This window comes from Misgurnus anguillicaudatus, chromosome 12 (assembly GCF_027580225.2).
Source record: "Misgurnus anguillicaudatus chromosome 12, ASM2758022v2, whole genome shotgun sequence".
In the NCBI taxonomy this organism is placed as follows: Eukaryota; Metazoa; Chordata; class Actinopteri; order Cypriniformes; family Cobitidae; genus Misgurnus; species Misgurnus anguillicaudatus.
In genome coordinates this window covers 26,707,914-26,734,465 of record NC_073348.2, presented here as the reverse complement: position 1 = coordinate 26,734,465, position 26,552 = coordinate 26,707,914, and the positions used below count along the sequence as shown (strand labels likewise).

Here is a 26,552-nt window from a genome sequence, read left to right as displayed (position 1 = left end):
TCGGCAAATGTTTTTTTCTGAAATAGTTTCTTCTACATGCTTTGGTGGGCAGAGTAACTTAGTTTTGAATCGATATGGGGATATGCTGTGTGGGGCGCAGCACATGAGGGGGATGCAAATTAACTGTGCAAAGATCTTTAAACTTTTTTGAACTTCTTTAACACAGTTATAAATAATGAAAAGTTTTCAAAAACATCATTTGTTAATTATTTTAACTTTCACACGAATGTGGTGTGGAAGTTGTCTGGTCTGGTTGATTTTTTTGTGTGTGTGTGTGTCGTTTTACCACAAAATTCTGTATGTAATATTGCAGGGGTCTTCAACTACTTTTCTTCAGGGGCCAGATTTTAAAATTATAAATATGACGCAGGCCAAACCTTTACCCCTATTTTTACTTTTGATATATTTTTTACTTTTACCATATATGTGTGTGGTGTTGTCATTTTTGTTACTTTTGTTATAGTTTATTTAAAAAAAAAAAACATATTAAAACATGCATTTTCAAAAAAAAATTGAAATTTGAAAGCCTTTTAATTACTGAAAACTCATATTTTCTTTATTAATATTTTAAAAACAATTGCAGTTTAACATGTAAGAGCCAAATGTTAATAGTAAAAGTGTAAGAGATCAACACTCCTAAACATATTTTGTTCATAACTGTTTACTTTCATTAATTGTTACATGTCAAGTACTCACAACATATAGCCAGTCTTCCCCTAATGACTAAAATTGCACTACATGTTTTCTTTTTTTAATATTTTATAGATATGCTAAACAGCCTTTCCATTGTACATTAAACAGATATAAATGTCGGGAGTTCGCCCCCTAGTGGCAGTCGTAAAGAAAATGTAGTTTATTCGTAAATCTGTCATAGGAGAGAACCTTTCATCTACGAATATATAGTTAATAATTTACTTACCAGTAATTAGAGTATTCGAGTGTTACTGATAAAGTAAAACAAACAATAATTAATAATTTTAACTTTGCACACAGTTTTGATTGGAACACACTGAAATACATCACTTCCGGTCGCCACGTCACATGCGGTGTAGTCGCATAAGTTTATTTTCTTTAATGCATCCAAAGCTCGAATTGGATCAAATAATTACGCACCCGCAGATGGTTGGCACCCCACACAGCCCCTTTCTGTGTTGTCTTGTACAGTGGTAAGGTAAAAATAACCACGCTGAATTTAAATCAGACTATGGCCGTTTCTCAATAAGGCTGCAGCCTCCGGAGGTCGCATTTCCAGGCTGCATACATTAATGATTAAGTCTTATTTCAGAATTTTAACAATTATAAAGTTGACTATTATTCTTAGTTAATCGTAAATTGTTGTAATATGCTTATGATTTGTGAATGTAATGCTCAGTTAACTTAATCTTGATGAAGTATGCAGTCTGCATATGCGACCTCCGGAGGCTGCAGCCTTCCGATTGAGAAAGAAACGGCCAAAGGTGAACAGCGGGCCGCCAGTTGACTAGCCCTGTAATATTGTTTTGATACTGTGTGGTATTACTGTCATATTTCTGCAAAATAAACCAGTACGTTAATGTAGATTTGTTTATTAAAGCTTTTCACTCAAAATCCCATACTTTTTGTTGGAGGTAATATTTGTACAAAAATAAAAATATCTTTATTATTTTAATATTTTATTTTTTACATGCGCGTCACAGTTATTACGTCACCGATACGCTCTTGATTCAATCCGGGTGAGGTTTGTTTTTTAAGCCTGATGCAAATGTGCAATTTTACCGATCTTATAAGATTGTGACAGTTTTTTTCTGAATTTGGATTATTGTCACTATTTTTGATAATATAATGAGTGATGTATAAATGAGTGTTAACTGTATCCATCTTTCACCAATGCACATACTGCTGCTGTGAGGAGGAAGTGCCACATTAAATATATAATACATGTATGTGTGTGTATTTATATTATCCATAGTACACACACATATATGATGTAAAGAAAAACTTTTATTCTGCAAATGATTAGATGTTATGCAGACCTGACCACTTTAAAGGAATGTTTAAGGTTTAACAAAAGCTTTATTGACAGCATTCATGCCATAGTGCTGAGTAGTACCTGTATACCTACCTGTACAATGATTCTGTGGTAATAGACATAGATACTGTCAGAGGAGCTGACTAAAATTGAACTTCTAAATCTGAAAAGATTATTGTATGAAATCTGAATACTTTTAGTTTTTAGTACTCATAGGTTTGGTGTATTGTAATTAGCGCCAATCAATATAAATTTTACAGAGACCACTTATTAGACTTTTAAGAACTTTGATGGGATAAAAAATGATAACAGACTTTAAACTCAGTAAAAGCTTTTAATTCAATTTAATTTAAAAAATGTAATTGCATTTGTAATGCAAACCTTTTTTGCAACAATTCAATAGAGAAAGAGCAAAAAATCCACACTGTTATCAAATAAGTTGTTTGGCAAATGGTTATTTTAGTAAAGATCACACATAATGATTTTATTATTTAATAATCAATTAGTGAAATATAATTGTAATAAATAATTTAATAACCACCCCAAGATGCCAACCCTCTATAAACCCTCAAACACCCTCTCCCCCCATTAAATCTCACTCCAAGATAAACTCAAACGTTGTCAGCCCTGTGATATTAGCAGGTTCAGATGTGTTTGATTGGGGTTGAGACTGATTTCTGCCCTCCAGGAACAGAAATGGGAGACCTGTCCATGCTTAAAGTTTTACCTCAGCTTTACACAGTCAGAAAACCCGGAGTGGATCCTGAGCGAAGTGATTACAGTAACGTTAAAGAAAAGAACTTGCTTTGGCTCCACTCCAGGCTTTGAATACAAGTCGTCTTTATAAAAAGTGAATTTAAGAATTTTGCAATTGACGTTAATCCGTCGTGCGATGGAGAACTTTAATCCATGGTCTAACGTTAGACAGAAAATATAATTATCCTCCTGTACAAAATTATTACAAACTCACATTCCTTTCTTCTTCCCCGTGATAAAGAAATCACTTAAACTGATGCAGTTGTCTTTTCATCTTAACCTCTGACGACCTGTCACCAGCTTCAGACCCCACTAGTAGAGATGCGCGGATGGGCTATTATTTCATCCGCAACCGCATCACAAAACTCATCATCCGTCCGCCATCCATCCGCACCAACGTTTCTGACCAGTTTTCAAAACCGCACCCGCCCGCCATCCGCTGACTGGGCGATGCAAGGCGCTGCTGATGACAGCCGCTGCTGATGACAGCCACGAGACTAGAAAGCCCTAGAATATAAGCAGTGTGTGAACTCAGGCTATGTTTACATTAATGCGTTTATCCTTTAAAAAGCGTTACTTTTGCTACGTTTACGCCTTTCATCTACACTACATCACCGTTTTCGACCCTCATAAATGGATTCGTTCGTCAATGCTGGATACCCTGTTTTAGTTTGAGAACTCAGACGTTGCGCTGAGTGTAAATGTAGATGGAGTCTTATGTAAACGAACAGCTGATGTTAACGTGACAGCGCATCATTTTCAAAGTAAAAATAATTTTATTCAGGTAAATGGAGGTATAAATAGTAAACATCTACCACCCAGCTATTATACACGCTATATCGGATTGTTTTAACATGGATCATCATAGATAATGTCTATTTTATATTTATGTTTGAGTATTGTTGGGTTTGAATATTGTTGTAATGTGTTTATGTTTTGTTTAAATTTAGTTAGCTTATTACGAAAGATAGACTGTAATTTTAAACGCCATATAGGGCGTTATAAAGGCCAATATGACGGGAGAATTGTAATGGGTCAGACATTATTTTCGAGTTTAATTTAAGTTTTGTTTTCTACTTTAAAAATGAATTTCGTTTCAGATAATTTGTCTCTTAATTTTAATCGATGTTTTGTTGATAAGTTTTGTGAATATAAATTAATAAAACAATAAACTCAACGTCATTAATATTTAATGCTTGTTTAGCCGCTTGTTGCTAGCGGAGGGCGTGCACGGACCTCGCACACATTTAAAAATTAATGCAATAAGCATTTCTGTAGGCTAAAGCTATACTTCACCTCTTACTATGTTTGATTGAAGTTTGCATTTGCTGAAATTTATTTTTGCTTCAAGTTCGTTTAGTAGGCCTACTGTTCACTTAAATGCTTTCTTTTTAAATCATAAAGACCAGTCTCCGATCGGCGCCCATGACATGAGACAAAAATAAATAAATAAATAGCCTAAATTAAACGCACAAATTACATAGTCTGCACTGGTGTCATCCTGATTCACCACTTTGTAAAACTTATTCCAGGCAACCCTTTTCTGACCTTTTATTTCCTTTGTTTTTAAATCTCATTTTTTTTTGAGTTTGCCACGTACCTCCTTCGCCGGCGTTGATAAGAGCTGTGTCAAAATGCGTCCTCATTTCTCCGCGCTGTTAATGATAGAACGAATGGATCCTTAACAGCCGAGGCTATCCCAAACAATTAAAACCTTTATTATATAAAAGTGTATTTAGAAAACTTTTTCTTGTCACTGTTTTAGTATTATAAGTTATGTTTTGTGTTAATATTATTCAGTTTATGTTGCGTATATTTCTAAGGTTGATTATTTGATATACTGTTGAATAGTTTAATCTACATCAATGTGTCATATTTTCTAAAATAAATTCATATTTTTCTGATTACATATTTATTTTAATAAGTCAGAAATGTCTCCGCTGTTTATTGCTGACTGGCGCGATGGGCGCTACTGGGGGTGCGTGCAACAGGTGACCCAAATTATGGGTCCTCAGAAGGCTAGACCGTCTCATTTCAGTTCTCTTCGCGAACTTCTGAGCCTGCCACCTTGATAGACATAGTGCTCACCTTTAAGGTCGCATGCTTTGAAGGACAAAGCTAATAACAAGCTGTCGATCCGCCACCCACCCGAATTTAATTAAAATATTATTTTTCGTCACATCATCCGCCCGATCCGCGGTTTATCCGCGGAGTCCGCGGCTGTAACCGCCAACCGCGCATCTCTACCCACTAGCCGTTGAGGGAGCGGAGCGGGCCGGTGACAAGACACTGTGTTGCGCTTTCAAAATAAAAGCATGAGAGTCAAATATTTTTCTCCCCCGCAGTATAAATTTTTTTTTGGGGGGGGACAAATGTGACTGTCTCCAATATTGCAGGGGACACGTGCCCTCCATCCCCCCCGGTTCCTACGCCCTTGATCCAGATTATTCAAGTTTGCAGGAAAACCATATATGGATTATATAAAACATGGCATGTATAACACACATTACGCCTGTCTGCTTTTTGCATTTTCAAAGCCTATCAGAATTTGAACACGATTCCATCACATCCAGTTTCGTTCAGTTTTCCCACATTTTATTTGAAATTACCTCTTGGCAAGCTGTCACATTTCGAAGTGTTTGTGGTGCATTGTTGTGAATGAAGAAAAATACCCTGAGGATATTTTCCAACAGACTCAAGTGGGTAAGAATCTTCGGCTCTAGTGGAATAATTACATACATTTCCCTTCAATATCATTTTACTCATATAAATAGGGTTGATTTACTCAAATAAACGTATTCATGGAAAGATTTCTGAAATGTTTTTGCATGTTTTTTTGCAAATAAAATAATAGCTTTTTTAACATTGTCATAGTCACAAATTTGGCTGTATTTGATTTATTATTTAGAAAATGTGCAAATCTAAAACATTTCTATATTTTACAAAAAAATTTACTTGTCTAAATTATTTCCAATTTCAGGATGATAGTGTCTCATATTTATACCATTTGTTACACACAAGTTGAGTATAATATATCATAAAGACATAGACTTATGGAACAAAGGATGCACCATCAAAGGCCATTGTGGGGCTTATTTTATTAATTCATTCTTTTTTCAAACATCTTATGCAACCATTTCCATTTCAGTGTGTTCTTGAGATGGAGATAAGAAAACATTAATTATTAAACCAATGTGACAGTGTTCACCCACATCTAACTGCATCCCATTCGTTAGTTCTGGCTACCAGGGGCGCACTAGATGTGCACACGTGGAAAGTAGGCTAGTTATTTTTTCAAATCGATGAAAAAGAAAAACAAACAGAGAGAAATGGTATTGTGGGATGATAGGCGCAGTGTGCGCTTGGAAACCTGCTGCTTTAAACAACCAATTGTTGAAGCAACACGTGGGAATCAATTGGAATCACACACTGTGCGCGCCGTACCTTTAACGTGAAACAGGATCTATTGTCTGGATAAGATAACCTATTAGTTTACTGGCACACCCTTAGGAAAATAACCATGGTTTTTATTACACTAAAAGTTTGGAAACCATTTTGGATTGATGGCATATATTACATAATTAGGCTACTATTTGTTTCACTACAAATATCATGGTTATGGTTTCTACAGTACAGTAGGCTATAGTGAGACCATGGTCAATTTGTTATATTTTTAATATTACTATTAGAAATACAAAAAGCAATGGTTAGTTAAATCACGAGTCATTTTTGTAAAGGCAGTAGTTTCCAAATACAAGGCTTTTGGAAATGTTACAGATAATCACAATATACAACCTTGATTAAACAATCTTGACTGAACAGAGCAAACAATGTCACAGATACCCTAAATCCCCCCTACTGGTTCTCCAGTGACAATAACACGTGAAGTGTAACCACGTCCCTTCTGTATAACCTCTGCGCACCGTGCGCGTCTTTGTAGTACGAGCGCGTTCTTAGCGCACACACGTTGTTGACAACTCCCACCGTCATTTGTCTCACTTTTAAGCTGGAGCCAATCATATTGCCGAATTTCCTTCCGATACGACATTGGATTTAAAATTCAGAGCAGCTGCGTTAACTTGGAGAGGGTCGCCATGGGACAATTCGGCGCCAGGTTCGTCCTGTTCCGTAACAGTTTTACGGTGAACGAAAGAAAAGGCAGACCTTCTGGCTAGGACATAAACTACACAGAAATGAGTTTGGGAGGCTGAGAAGATGTTGGGATGGGATCCATCTCGTGTCTTTGGAGAGAGGAGTGATGCCAGGCGCGCAAAGGCAACAAGGACTCGTTGTTCACCAACTGTTTCAAACTTCGGACGCCTTTTACAAGTATGCATCATACAGTACCAAACCTAGTGATCATTTGATACCTATATTCCAACACGTGCGCGTCTTCTTTAATATGTGAAGTCCGTTTGAGTTAGCTTGATGTGCTGTTCATGTCCACAGGTTTTGTGAATACGTTTTGAAAACCGGAATGCCGGAGCACACCGCCGTCCTGAAGAACAGCACAGAATTGGGGCACGTCGGTCGCGCGTTGGGCTCGAGCGCGCGCCCCGCCTGGGCGGTCGCGGTGCTGGCCAGCGTGCTGATCTTTACTACTGTGGTGGATGTTTTGGTTAACCTGTTAGTCATCATTTCGGTGTTCAGGAATCGTAAACTAAGAAATGCTGGTGAGATATTATTTTTATGATTACGCACAATGTTATTGCACTATATAAAGCACTTCACGTGCCATTCACGTCTTTTAGTTGCCAGTGTTGAATGGAGATACTGTGAATGAATATAAAAAAAAATACTTTTATCTGTCCATTTGACTTTAACAATGTTTTATGACGTGCTACCTTAAGTATACATTATATGTTTTTTTATGTGCTTTAACATACTCCACTATAGTTTACTGTTTGATAAACTCATAGTTTGATGGTGACTTAGCTGCTTAATGTAAAGTGTTTACATTTTCATGTAACTTTTTATTTAAAAAAATAAACTAGTAAGTGCACACACTTACTAACACCATATATAGTATAAAAGTATTCAGTATTAAGTCCATGCAATTGGTAACATAATCAACTTTATTGCAAGGTATATTATGGGTTTAAAAGGTCCTTATTTGTACCATTACTCACAGATATGTATACATTTGATACCAATATATACATATGAGGTACCAATATGATATCTTTAGGTCCAAAGCTGTACTTTTTGAAAGGCTACCGCCCCAGTGACAGCTGGGGTACATATTTAAAAAAAAAATTCAAAGGAATTTGCTTTGGTGTATTGTTGCTTATCAATGACAGTAACAAGTACAACAAAGAAAGAAACCTCAGCTGCATCCGGTCCACCAAAACACTGTAAATCTGTCGAGCTTTGGCTGGCGTTAAGAAAAGCTTTACTTCACCTTGACCATGTCATCAAAAATTTACAGCAGCTTATTGCTCTCAGCAGTATGGGCTTCAAAGACTTTGCACAGAAGTTTGGCATAATTGGACCTGCACATCATTGCAAATCTGGCACCCTTCAGAGACAATTTACATTCCTTTTTAAATTGAAAAAGGATTCATTTGCAGTTTATCCATCTCAAAATTGACATTTAAATTGAACTGCGCTTCTCAAATTACCCCCTACTACATAAACATATTACCTGCTTTCTTTTAAATAGCACAATTTCCTCTTGACTCTTTTCCCTGTGTGTTATTATAAAAGTTAAACAGCTGTTGAAATGTTACAATTGGGCTTCCAGTGCTCAATATTGAGGAGAGAAAGAATTCAGCACTTCAATAGCACTTGTATGTACCCAAGTCAGCGTGTGTGTTTGTGAGATGCCTCCACATACTGCTGACACGGTGAAGTCTGGGGCTTTAATCAAAACCTCTTGACAGTTTGTGCATCTGCAGGGGTGTAAGTGTGTAGAGCGCTCACACAACAGACTTCAAAGCTTGAGCTCTCTCGCGTTGAGCAAGAGGCAGACCTGTCTGCTTCAAACGCACGCTCACAATCTCATACCACCCTCTTTCTGATAGACACTCTCAACTCTGTGCCTCCCCCTCCAGAGATATTCAGACACAGTTGGGGGGGTATGGGGGGCATCAATGGCTCATTAGATCCAATAGGTATACTGTCAAATTCCGTTCGTGGTTTCCCCATGATGGCTCATGGCTGTGGCAACCATTGCTATCTTTTCAAATATTGAGTGTAAAGTAGAAAAATTCATTCCTTAATGTGTCAGCCCTCTATCATTAACAGCCAATCAGGCAATAACAATGTCCCACAAAGGCACTAAAGTACAGGAAATAAATGAAAGGGAGAAGGAAATATTTTGTTGTGCAAGAATTCCTTATGCTGTAGGAAAAACCGTGACCACCAGTGTCCTTGGCCACTTTCCCATTCACTGTCCCATGTGTGGTTATGTAATCATGTTTCTGGGAAGGGGAGTGAATGCCAAGTGAAGTCCTAATGCTGTCAGATTTCTGGCAGGGCTCTTGGTCGTGTAGGTTGGTCTCGGGCTGCCACCGCAGTGTGAATGTTTGAGCAGTCAGCACATGTTTGGGAGTATTGAAATATGTCTGCGTGTGGTGAAGATGTCTTTGCAAGCCACAGGAGACAATAGAGTGTTTCTGTGTTGTGTTTGGGTCTGTGTAGTCTTACATTTACCTTTAAATCAGACCAAGACCAGAGTGTGTTTGAAATTAGGTGAACGATGAGTGTTACTAAATAACAGTTATTATCTTAGTCTTTTAAGGGCATCTATTATGCAAAATCCACTTTTACAAGGTGTTTGGACATAAATGTGTGTTGGCAGTGTGTGAACACAACCATTCTACAATGACAAAATCCACCCAATCCTTTTTTTTAATCCCTGTTAACCCAAAGCAGTGTCATTAGACATGCTGTTTTGATTCTTTAGTCAATGTGATGTCACACTGATAAAGCCCCGCACACAGCCACTGACTGACAATCTTGCAATACCATGTCCGCCCTCTGTGAGTTTTATGCTGTCATATCTCAATAGTGGGGTACTATTGTCTCAGACTGTATTCACAGGAATCAGTCTCTTTTGGTAAGGTAGTGAAGAGCTGTAGCTCATTTGCATTTAAAGGTACACACACACGAAACCAGCTTGCTTTTTCTCTCACCGAAATAGGGGCATTTTGGACATGCTATAAAAAATGATCTGTGGGATATTTAAAACTAAAACTTTACAGAGACATTTTGGGCACATGAGATTTGTATCATTTATCTATTATAAATGTGCCCTTTAAAATGACCAGGAAGCTTATTACAACCTATTACCGCAAAAAATGACATTGCATGTGTTGCACGTGTTATCATGAAATGGCATTTCACCATTGCTACCAATCAAAATACATGTTTGCTTAAAGGGACACTCCATTTTTTTTGAAAACATGCTAATTTTCCGGCAGAAGAGTCAAGTTTTAAATAAAATTTTCGAAAATCTTTGGTTATTTTTTAGGCGCTAATGGTCTAATCAGATTCAATGGATTATGCTAAGCTATGCTAAAAGTGAGCGCCAGACCCAGAGATCATCTGAATGGATTCAAAAACTGTAAAAATCAAAAGTTTAACTCTAGGGGAACTGGAAAATGAACATATTTTCAAAAAAGTGGAGTGTCCCTTTAAATGAAATGTGTGAACTTTTTACATCGTCCCTTACTCACCAATTTATTCATCTGACAAACGTTTTTTTTTCCAAACGCACAGATGATATCAATACATTAAAGAGAAGTTTCTTGGCATCACCTGGCACCAGTATGGGCACTAATAAACACAATAGATCGTATTGAACAAACTTTCACTGCATGAAAAAGAGCAACAACACATTTTCTGGAATGTTTTTGGAAGTGTGAATCACTGATTTTCATTTGTAGGTGGTCTGTCCCTTTAAGAAAGTTGACAGGAACTATTCAGTTTGATGCTTGCTCCGTTTGCGTCGAGGGGGATTTTGTCCACTCTTGCTTTTTCCTTGGCCACGGGGCTGTGCTTGATTAAAGCTGAATCAGGTCAGTGTCCATCCGCAGAGCTGTCAAAGCCTTTAACATCTGTCCAGCTTTCCGTATAAGGTGTTTTTTCTTTTTCCCTCTTTCTGTCTTTCTCTGAGTGTATGTGTCTTTCGCTCTCATATTCTCGTCTCAACTGTTGAGACCAGTGGAGGTGTGGAACAACTATCTGTACTTTTTTCCTCACCACCTGTCTCCGCTGGATGTTGAACACCTGTGCTGTCACACAGACAGACACATCGCACACTTGGAAAGAATTAACAGTGGCACAGAAGATGGGTGGCTTATGTCTGACATTTAGCAGCTTAGGATGAAATAGAGTCTGAGTAGAAGCCTTCAGAGAAACATTTCCACCGGCACAATGTAACTCATGTGTCCCCAGCATAGACCGTAAAAAATATGGACGTAGTGTCCGTGACGTCACCCATTGGTTTGTGAAGATCGCTTTTGAAGCTTAAAGTAGGCGTTGCCTGCCGTCGCCATCTCGGCCGCGCGTCCCCGCGAATTACTCGCGGAAAACCGAAAATGGGTAAAGAGGCGGGACATGGGTGAAGCTGAGGTGAAACCACGCCCGCCTAGCGCGAGTCTAGTGACAACAGTGGCTGTTCAACCGACACTCAAGCGGCCACGCCCTTAATTATGCAGAAGTTTAAGGCTTAATATACTCTAAACGGATGAGTTACAAAAAAATTCACCCCCCTCACAGTTGTCATTAAGGGCAAATTTAGCTATATAGGCCAAAAACACTTTTTGTACCAGGCTGTAAACATATTATTTTCTACTGTAAAGTTGGCCATTTTTAACATGGGAGTCTATGGGAATTGACTCCCTTTTGGAGCCAGCCTCAAGCGGCCAGTCGATGCATTGCAGTTTAAGTCACTTCCGTGTTGGCTTCATTAGAGAGATCGGAAGGTTGCCCCTCGGTCCCCAGAGACAAACATAAAAGTTCATTATTTGGCTCATTGCATGCGTTTGAGCAAATTCAGCACCATGGACAGCAACAGTACCAATTCATTATACTGTATGTAAAAACCTATAGCCAAGTCATTTTCTTGTGATTTAATGTATAGTTTTTTTACATAAAATCATCATATATAATGTAAAGAACATTTTTGATATCTTTATTAAAATGGTACCAAACATATCAAGCAATGTGAATTAAAACACTTGTTAAAGTCAAAATTTAATGCTCCTAATCCCATAATTAGATTATGAATTTTACAGACAAAGTCACGTTTGCCACAAATACACGTGATGTTTTAGAAAACACATGTGTCTTTGAACTCCTGAGAGATTTGAGAAAAGTAGTTTGGGGTACATTGCTGAAGGTAGCAATCCTCTCATATTGAGAGGTAGCAAGCAGCCCACCTGCTGTTTTCTAAGGCCTGAAAAACCTTCTTATAGGGAAGTTTTATAAACATCAAAGTTTGCAGGCGGGTCTTCCCTTGAGGGACAGATTTTAGGCAATTTTAAAGACATCAGTGCACAGGTGCGTGAGCTAAGATTTTAATTTTAATACAAGGCCAATAGGGCTGTAAAATGCTAAAGATAATTTGTCTTAATTTGTAGCATGATTTGCTGTGCCTTCTGTTAGTGTAATACTGAGAGCAATAACTAAAACACCTCAGGTCTCAGATAAAAACCAGACTGTTTTGTTCTTTGCAGGATTAACTGTTATGTAAGATTGCTTGCATCCCATCCCACATGAAAGAGCGCTTGTATCTTGCATGAAAGACAGATCATATTGTGCTAATGAATCCATTCAGCTCAGCTGACCTACAGTCAGCAGTGTATGAGAGTCAATCAAAAATAAATTCACAAGTGTAATAGAACTTTGTTGATGTCTTATATTTCATCTGACATTTTTCTTTCTCTTGCTACACTCTCAGAAAATAAGGTACAAAAAGGCATAACAGTTTCAATGGAGAGGTACCTTTTAAAAAAGTTTTAGTTAAAGGTAAATACTGTATTGGTACCTCAAATTAACACTTTGGTAGCCTAGAGGTATACACTGACAACATATCTGTACCTAAATAGTACAAATTGGGACCTTTTAAAAGGTACCATCTTAGTGACAACTTTGGTACCTTTTTACATTCAGTTCCAGTTTCACTCAGCTGGAGGTTCAAATAGTAGACTGAGGTTTGGCATCACTTTTATCTTTACTTGATGATAGTTTCACAGCAGCAACTGTTTGTCTCGGACTGTCTGTTCTCTGTGAGCGCCACCTCCTTTAAACTTCTTCAAAGATGCTTGGATTTAAATAAGTCAAAAATAAGTCAGTGCGTTCTGTTTCTGTCCAACGTAACGGTAGCATCTCCGATTCCCAATCGACAGTCTTAGGATTTATCTTTTTGCAGACAGTTCCAACCAAAGGTCTTGCATTTCATTTGCATTTATGCACTTGACGCTTGCTTTTTGTGCAGTTTATCAGTTGTGCATTCACTGAGAATCAAACCTGTATTCTCTGTGTTGCAAACTCTAGATACATCTCAGTTGCAATGTTAAATTATACTGAACTGAATTCATGCCGAAAGGTTTTGCTGCTTTGCAAAGTTTACTTTGCTATCTATGCAAATTCTCTTCTTCAATTCTACATGCTGTCTCTACCTCAGCAGAAGATAAAACAGCGAGCGTGAGGGATCACCATGATCTTTAAACTCATCCCTCATAATTTCACAAACCAGAGAACCGGCAAAGAAAGTTACTGCATGTCACAATTTCCTAGATCTGTTTATGCTTGCTTACATGGGCAGGATTTGATCACATTGGTTTAATGAAATCCACCAGTTATCACATAAACTGATAGATAAAAATGCAAAGCTCCAGACTAAAAGAATTTGATTATTGGAAACTTATAGGCACCCAATCTGAAATTCATGAAGACAAATTTTGATCTGATCAAAGATTGACTGCCTAAAGCATTTTAAACCCTTCAATGTATTTTTTTAAAGGAAAACACCACAGTTTTCAATATTTTACTATGTTCTTACCTCAATGTAGACGAATGAATACCTATCTTTTTTCAGTGCGTGCACTTCATCTTTGCACAGTGCATTGTGAATGTGTTAGCATTTAGCCTAGCCCCATTCATTCCTTAGGATCCAAACAGGGATCAGTGCTGCAAACTAAGTGCTCTTCCGTTATGCAATATAGTTCTCATTTTTTATCATACTTACTCGTGTAAATACTCATGTAACAGTCTTTAAATACGGAAAACATGGAAGTGTTTGGTGGCTTCTAAATTCATCCCTGTTTGGATCCTAAGGAATGAATGGGGCTAAGCTAAGTGCTAACACATCGCGCTGTCCAAAGATGAAGTGCACATATTGAAAAATGTAGGTATGTATTAATTTGTCTAAGAACATATTTAAAAACATATAATATTTAAAAACAGTGGTGTTTTCCTTTAACATAATGACAAATAAAAATCTATAGTCTTTAGATTCAGCTCAAGCTCATCGTTGTAAAGCATATTGAATCGCACCAGAACCACAGCTGAATATTTTAGATGTTTTGTTCAAGTTACATAACATAATCTGATTTTTTTATTTACATTATTCCATGACTTTTCTAATTTACATCGAGAGTATCAAATGTTGTGTTGACATTTTGCACAGGCACAGAGTGATGATGTAATACTTTTTGGTTAGAAGGGACACGGAGCCCATAGTGAGTTTCATAAGGGGAGGCTGAGCAGATGGCAAATTGGTTTGAAGGTTCATATTCTTCTGTTTGTGAACCACATGCATTTATACTTTTATAAGTGTAGTGAGCCTCTTTCTATCTGTCAAACTGTAATCAAATGAGGAAAATATAGTTGATGTTTTCTTTAATTAAAATAGACCAGTTTCTCTGATTGGTAGTATTGCGGCGTCTCATGCGTCTTTATGTCTTTAGCATATTTCTGACTTGATAGCAACGTGTTTTTTCGCAGCATTTTATGGATCGTTTAAAATATGGATATTAGAACATTTAGAATGAACCAGCACCGCCTGCTCCATCTGACTTCATGCAAACACGGACTGGCTCAAACTCGGAGATTAGAGGTCGAGGTGGAATTTTCAAATCTACAGGACACCGTTTTAAGGAAGTTTAATGTTCGTACACGCCGACTTCAGCTTTTTTAAAGGTAAGTTAGCATTGTTTTAATTTACGTAAGCTTAATGTGAAGTGTGGCTATAGACCGTTAACAGCATTACAACCTGATTATGGTAAAGCGGCTTTTAGGACGCAGTGTGCGCTGCGCTATGAAACCCATTCATTTCAATTGCTTGCGCTCATGCCGTGGTCAAAGTTCAAAATAGTTTAACTTTTGCGCATAGTTTGTGATCATCTGCACTTTAAACGGGAAATGAGCTGACAGTCTGTACCAGTTCTATGAGTGTGTGGTTGCACTGTATTTGTTGTTTTAATGCCTTGTTTTTGCAAGTTATTGTTGCTAATTGCGTGCCCCCCGTTGGAAGCCACGTGCCCCCCTGTTAGTTATGGTCTGGTGCCGGCTCTGCAGCAGATAGTGACCATTGACTTCCATAGTAGAAATAAAAAAATATGATGGAATTTAATGGGTACCATCAACTGTGTGCTTACCATCATTTATCAAAATATTTTTTTTAATCATTTATCACAATACTTCCAAAATACTTCAAAAATCATAATTTCTCAAAATATCTTCTTTTGCGTTCATCAGAAAAAAGAAATTCATACAGGTTTAGAACAACACGAGGATGAGTAAATGATGAGAGAATGTTCATTTTAAAGTGAACTATCCCTTTAAGAAGACAAGTTTTCAATTAAATTTCTTAGTTGCAGAGTGTGCAGTAAAGTCTTGTAAGCATTATCTGTCTTATTAAAAACTGAGGAAATGAGGATTGTTTGAACTCAATTAAGGAAAAGACTAGAATTTGTTGACAGATTTGTGCTAATGTGACACTTGGCAGTAAGTTGAAAAACATAGCAAATTTGCACAACCAAATTGGTTAATAATGGAGGACACTTGTCTAAACGGTGTCGCAATATGTTCATGATAATACATTAGAGCTGTTGTACACTGTTAGAGAAAAAAGGAAAGAAATGGTCCCAAGCTGTCACTGGTACCATTTAGGTACAGATACTATATATATGTAGTACCCTTAATGTACCTCTGAGGTACTAATATAAACTTTTTATGTGCAAAGGTGTACTTTTTGAATTGTTATTTGGACAGAGTACAAAGGAATATATTACAAAATAAAGAGACCTAAATAAATTAAAAAAGAACTAAAGATAATTATTGTAATTTAAAGAAAATGTCACTGTGATTAATTAGTTAAAGATTGAATCAAGTAAGCTGCTGTGTCCACAGCATGATTTGGAATTCATTTTAAGTTCTCCATATTCTGAATTCATTATTTTTCTTTCTTGGTTTTTAATCATATGTAGCAGCGGGGTCCCCGCGTAGTTGCAGCTTTTATCAGTTATGACTGGGAGTGAAGATGCTGTGCTAATGAGCACATAAATTTGGCTGCTGTGAATTTCCACAAGGTCACCCTCCTCCATTAGTAATTATACTTGTAGGACTGAGCTCTAGGTGAACCGTAAGACACGCTCGGCGAGGCTGTGAGCTTCCATCAAAAGTTCATTTCCATCTAATTACACATAGATCACATTTAAATTTTTATGGAAAGGCCATACCGAAAAGTTTTACTTTGAGGGAGATGATTCTTCACTAGTTTTCACTCATTTGGGATTTAAAAAAAAGAAAAGCATAAAGCTGTGCGCAATGATATTATGCAGTGCCCGAAAACAGTCCGCTGCTATTGAAAGATACTAAGGGGACTATTTTCGGCCGCTGCGTAACATCGTTGCGCCTCATGCAGCCATGTTACGGCAGCAAAGTCCCTGATTATTATACCAGAATGAGAGTATAGTTCCTAGCCATATCTGTATAGATAATCGCAACTTTAAATTTTTCGTCAGTCTTCATACACAATGGCCCTCATTTATCAAAAGTGCGTACACCAAAATTCCAGCGTACACCTGGCGTACACCCAAAACCACGGTGACTTTGAGATTTATCAATATGGACGTTGGCGTACGGTACGCTCAAATCCTACGCCTGCTCGGGAGGTGGTGTACGCACATTTTGAGTTAGTGCAGAAATGCGCAAACACTTCCTAACACCACAAAACGCACTGACAAACTAAAATATATGATATATTATGACCCACTGTAAAAAAAAAACATAATACTTACAAACTTCAGTGTTTATTTTTATGCAACATGGACTTCAATGTTTAATTTGAGAGACTTTACCAAAGCATTTGATTTGTATGCATATGTATTCCTTCAGTTGAGAGCCTGGGCGCTTTACCTGACGTTTCAGGGCAAAGCATGTGAGCGGAGCGGAGCGAGCCTTGAGCGGTGCGGTAATATTACCATCAAAGCGCCTTTCTAAAAAGTCCGCTCGCTCAGCACCGCTCGTTGAACCCAGAACGCCCTTTGATGTAAAGTAAAAATCAAAGTTAAGATTGGACAGGAAGAAAACATTAAAAGGAAGCGTGGAGAGACTGTAAAAGTTAGCAAATATTCATCCTGGAATCTGAAGCGGCACATTGCAAGAAAGCACAAGGATGTGCTAAGAAAACATGGTAATAATGCATCAAAAGGTAAGCTAGTTACATACCATTCGATGATAAATAAATAGCTACACATGAATAGGTAAAGTAAAATGTTTGTGTTGAATGGAGCCATAAATCCGATCATGATGACATGCGGACAAAATCATGGCCACGAATTATCTTTTATGCTACATTATGGACACTTCTTTTTCTTATTTAGTCTAAAGTATGGCCATAAATATAAAATTCGTTCCCAATATTCAACAGTTTGTTCCTTGGGATTAATTATTATAATATTTCGTCATTACTATTACAATTATTATTACTTCAAATTATGAATTAGCCTAGTAAAACATGTGGATGTCGTGGAAACAAATTGTTAATTTGAATTATATCCGGAGCTCCGTATGAAACTGGATCTTAGCTAACAAACAACTGTATGTAAATACAGAAAAACACACTATAAAAGTTACTACATCATTTTAAAATATTATTTAAAAAAAACTTAACCGAACCATTAAGCAGACATATAATTTAGATGTAGGCAACAGTAAATAATAATGATAATATTAATAATAATAATAAATAATTATTCTTCTAAAAATCAATTAAGGGTCATTAATAATAAAAATAATAATACAAATATTACAAAATGTCATGCAATTATTAATGTGTCTTTAATCCCGCTCTTTAAACTCCCAAATAAAACAATTTTGTTTCTTTCCACTTCCCCGGTTTGTCTTCTTTGCCGTCTTCCATGTGTCAATGTCGTAAAATGAGGGCGTGGGGGAGGTGGAGACTTGCATTTATATGGGCGTGTTATTCTAATGACGATCGTTTTCAGCCGCGGCATTTATGAAGGGCAGATATTTGCGTACACCTGAATATCAACGGTACGCACAGTTTCATAAATCAGGCGGTGAGAGGAGTGTACGCATAATCTTACGCCAACATATACGCCCGTTTCTACGCAAGAATGATAAATGAGGGCCAATTTAACTACAGAAGTCTTTGGTTGTTTTTTGGCGCGATGCTAGTGGTCTAATCGGATTCAATGGATTATGCTAAGCTATGCTAGAGGTGCTGGCGCAGACCCGGAGATCAGCTGAATGGATTCCAAAACTGTAAAAATCAAATGTTTAACTCTAGGGGAGCTGGAAAATGAGCATATTGTCAAAAAAGTGGAGTGTCCCTTTAGGTGAGAAAATTTAAGTTGACAAAACTTTACCAATTGAAGTAATTTTTTAAGTTGATCCAACTTTTACTTTTTACAGTGTGTCTATAAGTAGTATAAAAAAAACTTATTCCATCCCACCCAAGACAGTCAATTTGGCTTATCTGATGTGTTTTGATATCTGGTATAGGTCATATGTTAAGCGTCGCCGTCCCGAATACGGGACACCTAAGTTTGCATTAATATTGTTGATGTAAATTTTAATCTATAACTACAAATATAACTATATATCGTTGGAAAGGTCTAAGCCTCCAGAATAGACATTTTAACAGTGTTTTATAAAATAAATTATGCAGGGAGAGTAATTGATTCATTTATAAAGAGAGTGTGCCTCAAAACATTTATTTTCTGCTAAATGTCACTGTCCCACCAGCGGGACGCCTACATTTACTTCAATGTTTGCATATGAATTCTTATCTAATCATGACAAACTATATATTGTTTGAAAGCTCCAAGAGTGTAGACTTAACTCAATAGGGTGGGGTGACGCTTAAAAGGTTAAAACCAATTGCATTTGTTCATTCATTTAATCACACTGCAAACGGTCCCATAACTGTCACATTTTATTAAACAACTTCTTATTAATTCCTTTTTAACGTTTGACTATGACATCAGCTATACGGATGTGAATTTTTGCCATCATTCACCCTATAACAAGACTGGAATTTGATTTCGGCACCACATAGAGCGTTAACTTAATGCTTAAGTCTCAGGCAGCTGTCTGAAAAAAAAAAGGAGGATTTGCACGGATCAGTAGAGTCGCTCAGAAAGGACTGCATGAATTTCTGATGATTTAGCTACGTGTTAGGTCTACTGACTTTTACTTCTCCCAAGGTTACATTTTTTTGTTATATTTATTACTAAACCCCTACAGTTTTATTATTTTATGCTTTTGTAATAAATAATTAATCACAGTATCGATTTCTTTGTTTGTGAAAAGCTCAAATAGCCCTTTTTATGAGGCTTTGCACTATAAGTTGTCGACTTTATCTATTCCAAACATTCCCTGTAGATAAAGATTCAGGATAGATGGAGAAATTCTATAAGATCTATAAGTCAACCAAAGTTTGTGTCTTTACAGCTGTCTTCCTACTTTTTTAAGCATAGGGAGTTTGACAGTTGACCAGGGAATGCATGTTTTGTTTTATTCTGTATCCCAAGGGTATTGTAACCCTCTCCGCTGCTTTTGCAATGAAGTTTGGACATGAAATAAGAGGCTTTGCCCTCTACTCTCTTTCTCCTACATACATGTTTCTGCCCAGCTGTCAGTGCTTTCTTCTCACTCGGACTGCTTTTCTTAACTACCCCTGTCATCACTGAGGGAAAAATGCAAAGACATTTTCTCAAAAACTCTTGTTCTTGCTTCTTGTCTCCATGGATGGGATTCATATCCCTTTGAGAGCAATCATGACCTTTGAATGTGAATTGTATATGCATGGGTGTAATTTGAAGAGTTGTGTACTCTCTTACTTTGCATCTATATGCTTTATTCATGTCACATGCACTTAAAGGAATATTCCATTTTCTTAAAAGAAAAATCCAGATAATTTACTCACCACCATGTCATCCAAAATGTTGATGTCTCTCTTTGTTAGGTCGAGAAGAAATTATGTTTTTTGAGGATTTTTCTCATTTCAATGGACTTTAATAGACACCAACAATTAACACTTAACTCAACACATAACAGTTTTTTTCAACAGAGTTTCAAAGGACTATAAACAATCCCAAACGAGGCATAAGTGTCTTATCTAGCAAAACGATTGTCATTTTTGACAAGAAAAATAACAAATATACACTTTTAAAGCACAACTTCTCGTCTAGATCTGGTCGTGATGCGCCAGGTGACCCCACGCAATACGTCATGACGTCAAGAGGTCACAGAAGACAAGTGCGAAACTCCGCCCCAGTGTTTACAAGTGTGTTGAAAGAGGACCGTTCCTACGTTGTTGTATGTCAACTGATACTCATTAATGTCTTTGTGTCAGTTTATTGTTTACAATGGTCCGCAAATGTGCGTTTTATATGTAACACGTGACCTCCCTACGTCACTACGCATTTACGTTAGGTCGCGCTGGACCGGACCTAGACGAAAAGTTGTGCTTTAAAAGAGCATATTTTTTATTTTTCTTGTCAAAAATGACAATCGTTTCGCTAGATAAAACCCTTATGCCTCGTTTGGGATTGTTTATAGTCCTTTGAAACTCCGTTGAAAAAAAATGTTACGTGTTGAGTTAAGTGTTAATTGTTGGTGTCTATTAAAGTCCATTAAAATGAGAAAAATCCTGCAATGTTTTCCTCAAAAAACATAATTTCTTCCGACTGAACAAAGAAAGACATCAACATTTTGGATGACATGGTGGTGAGTGGATTATCTGGATTTTTCTTTTAAGAAAATGGAGTATTCCTTTAATCACATTACAATATATCAGATTAGATTACTCGCTGTCATCACAAACAAGTCAGCATTTTTTGCTTTTTTTAAGACCTGATAGTGTGAGATGAAGAGTATGAGAGTGAAGAGTTATATACAGAAGCTGATACAATGGCCAAAGGCTAAAGTCATTGATGATCAACCGAATGAACTTTAAGAGGATTATGTAGACATTGTAGCATGCATACTAATGATTGGTTTGTTCATGTGTGCACATAAAACCCATGTGAGTTATATTATAAGACGTTCAACACAACAGCACTGTGACCTTGAGTACATCTCAAGATGAATTATAGGGTCTGGGGATAAAAGTCCAAGGATAAAGAAAGCCAGAAGAAGAAATGTTGGGTTCACGGAGGTCAGGGTAATGGTGTTCATCATTTCACAAACTCTTTGAGCAAGAAAAAGGAACAGCTGAAGAGAAAATTGGAAAGTCAGTGTCATTTCAGCATGTCAGGCTGTGAAAGTTAAGATATAGGTTTTCTGTCGGATCACTGTTAAAGGCCATAATGAAAAACAGAGGAGAAGATAATAATATCTTTAATATTACATTAAAAATGTATTTAGTTCGACTGGGAGTTTTATTTAAGCATGTCTGCATTTGTATGCCGAATGAAAAACCCATGAAATGTTTTCATCACTTTCAGTGGGATAATCGGATTAATAGAGCTCCTTGTGGTTTGGGTCATCATGTTTCATCCGCGGTTGTTGGGTTGGGAGGGCTGAAAAGTGCTGACTGAATGTTAAAATGCTTTAAGCCGTAGGGCATAAGAGCTGCGCCTGTTTGTAGCTGTTCACCAACATTCGTAATGCGAATGATTCAAATCTTCACTGGGAATTACAAAAAAATCAAAAGTTTCCCATCTGGACGAATGTTATTGTGTGTGTACCACAATTTATCAGCATGCATCCAAAGCAGTTATCTGTTTGCAGATATTTAGAAATAAAAAGGAAATCTAAACTCTATGTTCGTTCACATTGGCTCTAAACATTCAATTCAATTTAATTACATTTTATTTAAACTGCGCTTTTCACAATTTTTAATTGTTTCAAAGTAGCTTTACATTAATAGATGCAGGAGAAAACACAGAAAAATTGATGGACAACATATGCAACAGAATACAGCGGCAAAGAATAAACTTTACGAGCAAGTGTAGTAATAATGTAACATATAGAAGAGGGTGCTAAGTTAAGCCGATGTCAGCTGACTCCCTAGGACATTATGTTGACTATTTAATGTGAGAAAATGGATTGGTGGGACATAACATAAGTTTTAGGGCAGTAGACCATGCATGACATTAATCTGAGAGGGCTTGAAGAGAATTGTTTAACACAGTGATGTGTTTTCATCTGTCGCTGTGTAATTAAAGGCTTTCCACTCCCTGAGGATCTTGCGTTTGAAGTCCACGCGATTCCTTCTGTGTCCTTCCTCGTCTCTGCCATTCTCATTTTATCCCACTCCTGTTTTCTTTCTGCCTCTCAAAATGTCATTTCAAATGGTTTATTGGTGTACCACAGTCAATTGCAGTGCCACAACAGGCGGAAATTCAGTTGACAGAGGAAAAAATTGAAGATTTGTACCATGCAGCATATATACATGTACTATACATGGCTCAAAGCACCCTGTTCTTCCTGGTAACATAGACAATTTATCAGTATTATAAGGGTCAATGACGTGACGTTAATTATTTTGTGTCTGTATGGTTCAATTAAATGTAAAAGGGTTACATTTCAAAATAAATTTGCAGATTACTTACATACATTATCTTTTTTGAGGACCAAGTCTAAAATTTCTGGTTTTATTTTATTTTGAAAATATTTGGGGGATAATTGCAAAAATGTCAATGTGGTGTAACCGGTCTGTTTCAATTGGTGTAACTAGTATTTTACACCAAATATATTCCTAAAAAATGTGGAATAAAATATCATCAGTTTAGTATATGATTTTTTTTACATAATCTTTGACAAATGATGTAAAAATGTATTTAAAAAAGGAGCTGTTTTCAGCATATGTCAGGACAAATATTGCAAAAACGCATTAAAATTTACATTTAGAAATAATTCATAAAATGTTATTTAATTTTTTTGGATTATGATTATGGTTACATGCCATCAAGGTGGATAAAATATTGAATATTTCTCATTCTTTGGCGCAATTGGCGGTTACACCATTTGACATTTTCAGGTCCATTCAGTCTTAACTTTCATAAAAATGGTGCAAATGTCATTTTTATTGCATAAAATTAACATAAATACACTATGTGAATTGAAAGAAACCTGATGCGTGCTTTTAAAACATGTTTTTAAAAAGATTTTTGAATTTCTCATCTTGCCAAACCATTTTTGACCCATAAACAGAACAGCAGTACTATCTGCACTTAAAGGAAAACACCACCGTTTTTCAATATTTTATTATATTCTTACCTCAACTTAAAAGAATGAATACATACCTATCTTTATTCAATTTGTGGACTTAATCTTTGTACAGCGCATTGTGAATGTGTTAGCATTTAGCCTAGCCCCATTCATTCCTTAGGATCCAAACAGGGATGAATTTAGAAGCCACCAAACATGGCGGAAGAGCACTTAATTTGCAGCACTTCAACCTTGTTATTACTTTATTACAATATTACTGTGCCCAAGGTCGAAGTGCTGCAAACTAAGCGCTCTTCCACCATACAATATAGTTCTCATTTTTTATCCACTTAAAAAATCGCCACGTTTTGTTTTGTGCCACCATACTTACTCGTGTAACTACTCATGTAACAGTCTTTATATAGGGAAAACATGGAAGTGTTTGGTGGCTATTAAATTCACCCCAGTTTGGATCCTAAGGAATGAATGGGGCTAGGCTAAATGCTAACACATTCACGACACGCTGTACAAAGATTAAGTGCATGCATTAAATAAAGATAAGTATGTATTAATTCATCAAGTTGAGGTAAGAACATAAGGTGGTGTTTTTCTTCAAAGATCCATGCATTAAGTCATTAATAATTAATAATCTCTCCCTTTTGTCTTTTATCACAGGCAATGTATTTGTCGTCAGTTTGGCTTTCGCTGACCTAGTGGTAGCTTTCTATCCCTACCCGCTGGTGTTGTATGCCATCTTCCATGACGGCTGGTCTCTGGGAGACACGCAGTGCAAGGTGAGCGGCTTCCTGATGGGTCTGAGCGTGATCGGCTCCGTTTTCAACATCACCGGCATCGCCATCAACCGCTACTGCTACATCTGTCACAGTTTTGTCTACGGTCGTCTCTACAGCTACCGTAACACGTTGCTGCTGGTGGCCCTCATCTGGACCCTCACCGTTTTGGCCATCCTTCCCAACTTCTTCGTGGGTTCGTTGAGTTACGATCCACGGGTTTACTCCTGTACTTTCACCCAGACCGTCAGCAGTTCCTACACTGTGGTCGTGGTGGTCGTTCACTTCCTGGTGCCCATCGCCGTGGTTACGTTCTGTTACCTGAGGATTTTCGTGTTGGTGATACAAGTGAGGCGGAAAGTGAAGAGCGAGGAACGCTCAAGATTGAGGCCGAGTGACTTACGCAACTTTGTCACCATGTTCGTCGTGTTCGTTTTATTCGCTATATGTTGGGCTCCGCTGAATATGATTGGGCTCGTGGTGGCCATTGACCCAGAAGCCATGGCTCCACATATCCCAGAGTGGCTTTTTGTGGTAAGCTACTTCATGGCCTATTTCAACAGTTGCCTCAATGCCATCATTTACGGACTCCTAAACAGGAACTTTCGTAAAGAGTACAAGCGAATTGTGACGTCGGTGTGGATTCCCAGACGGTTTGGGACTGAAACCTCAAGGGCAGTCACTGATGGGATAAGGAGCAAACCTTCACCTGCCATTAATAACAATGAATGACTATTGAGACAATCACTGTTTACTCATTTAAAGAGGAATAATGGAAAATACTGGGAATTATTAATGCGTAAAGCTTTAAACTTGACACTTGACCTTTTTACTTCTATGACATCATGACTCAGGGTGTTTGCTTTATTTCTGATTTATTGACCAAAAATTTATCTCAACAACTGTATTGAAAATTAAATGAAGTAACTTTCAAATCAATAGATGTGAATCATTTTCTGATTGGTGGCTTGTATTTATCGAGGAACGTTTTTGTACATTTTATGGAAGTCTGTTGTGTATATGTATGTTGTATTAAACAGTATGCTTCACATACTGTATGTTAACCATTGCCAATTCAGAAATCCTGCCTTACACTCCATCTTAAACAAACATGTGAATATTTCTAGTGCCAAACATACTGTAACAGGTGCAAAATACATGACGGGTTGTGTTTGTTGTGTATATGGTACGTATGTTGGACCAAATGCATTTCTGAAAAACAAAAAGTAGGTGAGCAAGATTAAGCACAAATTAAAAAAAATAATTACATTGTGTGGATTCTGTTGAGGAAAATGTGGATCTTTTAAAGTGAATGGGTGATTGTCCACATCAAATGTCATTCATGACATTTCATGACTTTGGGCTATATTGCTTTCCCAAGAAAAAAAATGAACTAAGCCCGGAACCAAAATCATAATTTTCTTCAACAAATGTTCTGTGAGCAAAGTGCAGCAGACATTTAGATTAAGATAAAGGTTACTGCCAAAGGGAAAGTATTAGTGTTTGACATTACCAGGACCTGATTTGAATGTATTATTGATATCTTTGCTTGTTTTCACTTGATTTGACAGCGTGCAGTTTAATCTGCCCAACATACTGTATGAGACGTACCATGCAATGAGACTGTGTGTGAGAACGTGTTTCTCCATTGACCTCAATAAAAGATAAATAAATAAATGATAATGAAATGCATGTTTTTTGGCGACTGCTCAACATCTCTGGTGTATGAATGGGCTGAGAGGCGATTACAAAGAGAGACTGGGATGAGCTTACTTCTTACAGCCACATGTGCAGGAGGAATTATGAAAGATGTGTGGCTGAAATCCCAGCAGATGGTGTGGACCGAGATGGATGAAAACACAAATACTTGGCTGGGCTGCGAGTGATCTTGTAATCAATTTGCTGTATGCATTTAAAATCTCACAGTCAGAGGTTTGACAATAAGGATTTGATTGTCAACCAACTGGTAAACACAGCGCCATATCTGTGCTGACAGATTTTGAGTTTAAATCACAGGGCCTGACAGCAGCCTTGCGGTACACCAAAGCTCCACGAGTGGAGACATAATGCGTCTCTTTTATAGTAAATCTACAAACACTATAAATCTTACAGAATATAGCTGATGTTTACCATGACCAAATCAGCATTATCAGCATCAGAACCACAAAATAAAAAAAACATAATCGGGTGGTTTTCCAGACCGGACGCAAGCATACAACTTAAGCGCAACAACTTGTCCTGACATATCTTTTATTGTTTTTTTGAAGATGTTGTAAAGTATATTTGTAAAAACAATTAAAATGCCCAAATATACTGTAACTAAGGCCTAATCACAGCTTAAAGGAATATTCCATTTTCTT

The 26,552-nt window shown here is 37.2% G+C and overlaps 1 protein-coding gene across 1 annotated transcript; it reads left to right on the top strand.

The window, feature by feature from the left end:
• Positions 1 to 5,924: 5,924 nt before the first annotated feature.
• mtnr1bb (melatonin receptor 1Bb) lies at positions 5,925 to 25,868 on the top strand. Its single transcript, XM_055208525.2, has 3 exons — positions 5,925 to 7,093; positions 7,214 to 7,437; positions 24,077 to 25,868. Exons 1-3 carry the CDS (start codon positions 7,023 to 7,025, stop codon positions 24,922 to 24,924), a joined length of 1,143 nt encoding a protein of 380 aa, XP_055064500.2. The 5' UTR covers positions 5,925 to 7,022; the 3' UTR covers positions 24,925 to 25,868.
• The last annotated feature ends 684 nt before the right edge of the window (positions 25,869 to 26,552 follow it).

Bases quoted from the DNA above. Each gene is read 5' to 3' on its own strand.
- mtnr1bb (XM_055208525.2), top strand. From the start codon at position 7,023: ATGCCAGGCGCGCAAAGGCAACAAGGACTCGTTGTTCACCAACTGTTT. The intron at 7,094-7,213 runs GTATGCATCATA...TCATGTCCACAG, and splicing joins ACTTCGGACGCCTTTTACAA to GTTTTGTGAATACGTTTTGA. The intron at 7,438-24,076 runs GTGAGATATTAT...CTTTTATCACAG, and splicing joins TCGTAAACTAAGAAATGCTG to GCAATGTATTTGTCGTCAGT.